This window comes from Chrysochloris asiatica, unplaced genomic scaffold (assembly GCF_000296735.1).
Source record: "Chrysochloris asiatica unplaced genomic scaffold, ChrAsi1.0 scaffold00003, whole genome shotgun sequence".
Lineage (NCBI taxonomy): Eukaryota > Metazoa > Chordata > Mammalia > Afrosoricida > Chrysochloridae > Chrysochloris > Chrysochloris asiatica.
The window spans coordinates 13768045-13774455 of NW_006408521.1; the positions used below are offsets into that span (position 1 = coordinate 13768045).

General features: G+C 40.5%; 1 protein-coding gene across 2 annotated transcripts in view; it reads right to left on the reverse strand.

The window, feature by feature from the left end:
* Positions 1-6411, reverse strand: part of LIPA (lipase A, lysosomal acid, cholesterol esterase) — a 41646-nt gene that overhangs the window by 2534 nt on the left and 32701 nt on the right. For both annotated transcript variants that reach the window (XM_006831127.1, XM_006831128.1), the window contains exon 7: positions 5706-5777. In XM_006831127.1, the coding sequence (XP_006831190.1) occupies positions 5706-5777 (72 nt within the window). The remainder of the gene's footprint in view (positions 1-5705; positions 5778-6411) is intronic.

Genomic DNA, 6411 nt, shown 5'->3' on the forward strand with positions numbered 1-6411 from the left:
AGTGGTTATGAATCGGGCTGCGAACCTTAAGGTCAGCACTTCAAAACTACCAGCTGTTCTGTGGGAGAAAGATGAGGCTTTCTGCTCCCGTAAAGATTTAAAGCCTCGGAAACCCTGTACAAGGTCGTTATGAGTCGGAACCAAGCCCCCAGCACATAACAACAACAACATATATATCCGCTCTGCTTGTTTAGTTATATTGGCTAATTTTTGAAATGACATTATTAATTTCACATTTTTTCTTGAATACCATTCACAAAATGTAATCATAAAATGTGGCTGCACCCCAATACCATTTCTACCTACTTGGGAAGAAGAGAGCCATGAATGGTGTTTTATATAAAATTCATATTTATACATGTTTAAAAGTATGTAATGTAAAAATATTTTAAACTCGCTCATTTGTAAAATTTGAAATAATACAAATCCATACTTACACCAGGCCTCCGAGTTGAAAATATGTCAAGAATTCAATCTAATATTGGCAGGCCAAATTGGGAATTGTGTTTACGTTTTGGCCTCATAGTGGTGCCCTATTAACTGATTTTTTAAAAAAGAACTACCCAGACATTGTTTGTCTGAACTGCTTTTAACTCATGTAGTGTTTCAATCAATTGCATAAAATTCTGTTTGATTGAATAAAGGACACCGTGAGATTAGGTACCACAGGATTACTGTAGGAGAACTGCTTAGCATCTGCTTTTCCCAGTGCAAATGACAGATATGAAATATGGCAGCATATGTAACGAGCAGAACAAAATATGGATTTACAGCACCTGTTTTTGCATCTGTTCCCTGTCAAATTGTCAGTGGGAATATATCAGTGCAAGCTGGTCGGCTGCTGTGCAAGGTATCAGTTTATCACCTTGTCACACTGCCTTTCAGCATTTAGATAAAAGCACCAGGAGGGAATACAGATTGTAAAGAAAAAAACATGCCTATATCTTAGGCTGAACCACTAAATTTTAATTTCGTGTGCAAAGTTACATTAGGAATTCAAAAACTATCCATTTGAAAAGGCTTCTTAGAAGAAGTAAAATGTGGAGATTATTTCAAGGAACAAAAATCTGGAAATGAGCTTAAAAAGTCCAATAATAAATGTGCAGTTTGACAACACTGTTACACCAGCATGCATGACTAGTACCCCACTGTTATAGATAATAAATGTGAGATAAAAACTGTTTATAAATGATATTTACAAATAGTATTACGTGGGAAAAAGTCAGAACATGAAAACTGATATGCATTATGGACTGCAAAGTTAGACGTTCAATTCACCAGCCATTTTTTGGAAATCCTTTACAGGTTTGCTACGATTCAGAACCAACTCGATGGCACTTAACAACAACAAAATGGTTATAAATGTGTAATAATCATGTGGATAAAGAAGAGAGTGAAATGCTCGTCATGAGGGTAATTGGTTCTGAAGTGACTTTTTCAAAATTAATTTTAGGTCTCAAAAGTTAACAAAAATGTAAATAGGTTCAACTTTTCTAGAGTACAATAAGTATCAGAAGTCTTTAAAATATGCTTAAAAATATGTCAGTAATCTACCTCTACAAATGTATTCTGAGAACATAATGTGCCTGATATACAAATACTTATAATACAAAAATATTTAGATGGTTTGCTGTTACATAAAATTTACTTTTAAAACTATGATAGAAAAAATATATTACAGTTCAAACAATGGAAAAATATATCTCAATGATTACAAAGATTTAAAACTTTTAATTATCGACTTTTCAGATTTTTCTTTTGGGTGGTCAAATTGATTCAGATTTATGAGTCCAAGTGTGACAGAGTAAATCTGTGCTCCATGGTGTTTTCAATGATTGATTTTTGAGGGGATATAGATGATTAGGGCTTTCTTCCAAGGTACCTTTGGGTGACGGAGACTGTCAAACTTTTCGTTAGTAGTCAAGTGTGTTAACCACTTGCACCAACCAGGGATTCCTAATCATTCCACGGTACCTATTTCCCTCTCTTTCTTTCAGAAACAAATTCCTCAAGTTTTCTTTAAGTGTGTGGCCACCAGGCAGAAACCCCATTGTCTACTCCTCTCCAGCTAGGATGTGAGACACACCATTCCCTTCTGAGCTAACTCCTTAATACGGAACAGCTAACCCCAGTCTTCTTGCCTCCCCATGCCCTGTGGGCTGGAGCAGATATGGAGGCAACCCAGCTGTGACGAGGAGCTCAAGGACAGCACCCAAGGATGGCAGGGTCCTGGGTCCCTGTACGACCACATGGAGCCCAGCCACACACCCCTCCACCACCAACCTGGGCCACTGCTCTCCAGACATTACAAGTAAGAAATAAACTGCATATTTTAGCAACTGTATTTTTTGGGTCTCTGATACAGCACTTGAACCTGTATGCAACAAATAAGGGAAAGTTATCAAAAAGTAGATAAAGTATGATCCTTTTCATAATGGAAATGATTATATTAAAAAATGGAAGGCTGCACCAAAGACTAATGTGGTTATTCCTAGGTGGCGAGCATATGGGTGATTTTTTTCGTCTTTGCACTGATGTATTTTCTAAAATTTCATATGAACATGTATTCCATATAGAATAAAAATTTTACTATTCTTTTTACAGTGTTTAAAGAGAATTCCTTACCATAGTTTTGGTATGTTTTAGTTGTGTGTTTTTTTTTAAAGCAGCAAGTTTTAAATAAAAAGGCCATGGGGGGCACCAATGATGAACACCCAACCACTAACCAAAAGACTGGGGGCTCAAATCCACCCAGTCACACATAGAAGAAAGGCTATCGGTCTGCTTTCGAAGATTACAACCAATGAAAACCCTTTGGCAAGCACTTTACCCTGACATACACAGGGTCACCACAGGTGGAGTCAGTTCTACCACAATGGGCTGGGCTTGGCTAAGTTTCACACAACAGAATCCATCAGCTTTATCTGGGAGTATTTATTAAAATGTAGATCCCAGAAACATATCTTAAAGAAGCCGATTTTCAGTAAGTCTTACAATTTGTATTCTTAATGTTGCTGTTGTCAAGTTCTGTTGAGCCAGTTCTGACTCATAGCGACCCTGTATAGAGTTGCAGAGCTGTGGCTTGTGGGCTTCAACTGTCGACCTTCTGGTTAGCTGTGCAGTGCTTATCCTACAGTGCATACAAGGACTCCCCATTCTTAATAGCACCCTAAATAATTCTGACCAAATCCCCTCCCCTAAAAACCAAACCCACTACCACTGAGTTCATTCCAACTCACAGTGACACTATAGGACTGAGCAGAACACCCCTGAGCGTTTCCAAGGGAAAGGAGCCCTGATGGTGGACTAGTTGTATTTGGTGAATAGCCGACAGGTCAGCAGTTCAAACCCACCAGCCGCTCTGCAGGAGAACTATGTGGCAGTCTGCTTCCATGAACACTGGAGCCTTGGATGCTGTGTGAGCAGTTCCACTCTGTCTCACAGGGGCACTGAGTCAGAACGGAATCAGCAGCAACAGATTTTAACCTTTAGGGACGAAACTACCACACCTTCTCCTCTGGAGCAGCTAGTAGGTTCAACTGGAGGTCTTAACCACAGCGCCACTAGGGCTCCTTGATTCCAACCAACACTGTTAAAGAGACTTTAGGACCGTCCTGTGGGCAAGGCTAATGAGAGAGCCTGAGACAGTCACAAAGTTGTGGCTGGGGGACAGAGGGTCTCTCTGAAATCTGTCAGGCGTATACAACGAATATTAAAGCTCAGTAAAGAACTAGGTCAACAACTGAATGCTAATTGTTTAAACAAAATTTAGACTTCTGAATGTATTGTAAATAAGATGTTTTTGTGCGCACCCCCAAATTGACATCACAGGAACCTCCAAGCGTTCCGTCTGAATCACAGCTCTCAGCCTGCCAGCATATACACCCCCACCCACCTGCCCGAGTGTGCCCTCAACAGGAAGAGCGTGACAGTCTCAGCCAACAACACTCAGGAGGAAGAATCAGAAGGTCTTATTAAACAACTGCATACAGCTACTATTTTATTGCCTAAGAGGTGAAAGGGCAAGGCTACTTTCTACAGCAAAACTAGGCTTTGGAAATGCCTAGAAGGCCAGTTCCAGTGTGGTTAGAACCTAAAGTCACAAGGTCAGGCCTGGACTACTAAGCAGTGTTCTGGCCCAGTCAGCTGCTTGATAAAGGGGTTGCAATAAGAGCAGAATCCTGCATTGCAGCTGGTTTAGCAGTTTTATGGCAAAGCTAACAGCCAGTGAAAGCCTGGGACACAGAAGGGTGAATGACATCGCACCAATGTTAAAATAGAGTGGTCTCACAGCCTTGGTTTCAATGCCCCTAAAAGTCTGGCTCAGGGAGATCATTTTAAAGGTAGGAGTCCGGGTGTGGTGCTATAGGATAGGTAGAGGACTGCTAACCACAAGGTCAGTGGCTCAATCCCACCAGCTGTTCCTAGGAAACTTTATACTATGAGTCAAAATCAACTCAACAGCACTTAACAACAACAACAGGGCATGTGTTGAGTCAGATGCAGGCTACAAGGGGCACTAAGCTGGTGGGCAGCATGGCACCTACCTTCAGCCCAGCTCAGTCATCCTCCAAGTACCCCATATATCTTTGGGCATACACTAACTTTGGATGCGACCAAAATGCCTCATTTGTAATATGTCCATTAGGTAAGAGGAAAAATAAATGCTCAAAAAGGCAGAGGGAAAAAGGATATTACCCATGAGTATGGTGCTCGATTAAGGAGCTCTGGTAGTGTAGTGGTTACGAATCAGGCTGTGAACCTTAAGGCTAGCAGTTCGAAACTACCAGCCGCTCCACAGGAGAAAGATGAGGCTTTCTACTCCCGTAAAGATTTATAGCCTCAGAAACCCGATGCAGGGTCGCTATGGGTCGGAACTGACTCCACGGTACTTAACAACAACATAGAACACAAAAAGGTCAACTACTCAAAAGTAAAGAGTCTCGATCAAGGGGCAGGGAGACTAGAACACAAGAAACAGAGCCACCAGAACATAATAAAAGAGAATCTTGTCTCATTGTAAAAAATGTAACCGTGTCACAGAATAAATTCTATAAAAATTGGCAAATGGGAGTCTAACTTGCTATGTAAATTTTCACCAAAAACACAATAATATACTATTTTAAAACAAGGTACACACACAAAAAAATAAGAGACTAGAAACAAATGTGACAGGAGAAAATCAGGGGCCGAAGGAGCATTTCTGAGTTTGAGGACTTCTGAAGGTTTCAGGACACTCCCTAAGTGGTGAGGGGATGCCATGCACTTTGTCGTGAACTACTTTGCACCCCAGATACCCTATTCTAATCCACAGTAGCTTTATCACTGAGTCACTGACAGATAGCAGTCAATCTATGAAAGCGTCCATCAGCACTGTAGCAAGTATCTTAGGAAAGAAAGATATAAACAAGCATGTAAATCTAAGACTCAAATAAATAAAGAAGGCAGGGGAAGGTAAGGAACAGAAGAGAAGTCAACCCCAAGAGCTGTTTGGTGACCACATGACTTGGTGCCCTGCGGAGGACCACAGAGCAGCAAAAGTACACTGACAGGAGTCCAGAACTTGGGACAAGAAGCCAGCTTGGCTGTGTACGTAGACTGTCTTTCTATATAGGAAGGACTTACAGAGAGAAACTTCGCGGAACACCCAGACCCTCCTAACCCTGACTGACACCATCTCCAGACTGCACTCCAGGGCTACCTACCTGGGTCCAGTGCATCATGTTTTGCATAGAAGTTCCGGCGGGAGAGTGTGACGTATACACATCCACTCTAGACTGCAAAATAAATATATTAAAATAAGAATTAAAATAGTGTTATGGAAGCATCGGTAACAAACCTATTTTTCACTTCAAAGCACTAGAAACTAGAGTCATAGTCTCAGGGGCGCACCCTTGACCACACCATGTCCTGTAAAAACCAGCACAGCCCGCACATAGCCAGGAAAGGCCACGGAGCTGCCTGACTTCAGAGAACGGGTCACTTCACTGACTTCCCCATGCTTCTCTGCATTTCCCGAACTTCCAATCATAGTCATACTCTATTATATAAAAAAGAAACATTCGTAGTTTTAAAAAATCTACTAGAGCCTTCATTCCAGAATTTTAAAATCTGTTTCAAAATGCAACATTAAAAATTATAAATATACTTAAAAATGTCAGCATATTGCTGGCCACAAGTTTATATTTCAAAAATATAAGTAGATGAATACATACACACACACACATAAACATTTGGTATATGTAAGAGGGGGCTTCAAAAGTCTGGAAAAATGAATTAAAAGGTAATGATTTTTCTCACAAGCATTTTAAAACTTCCTCAAATTTTGTATGACTATATGAGGGGATTTCAAAAGGTTCACAGCAAAATCCATTCTCTTTAAATTCTACTTTTCCAAAAACTTTTTGATGT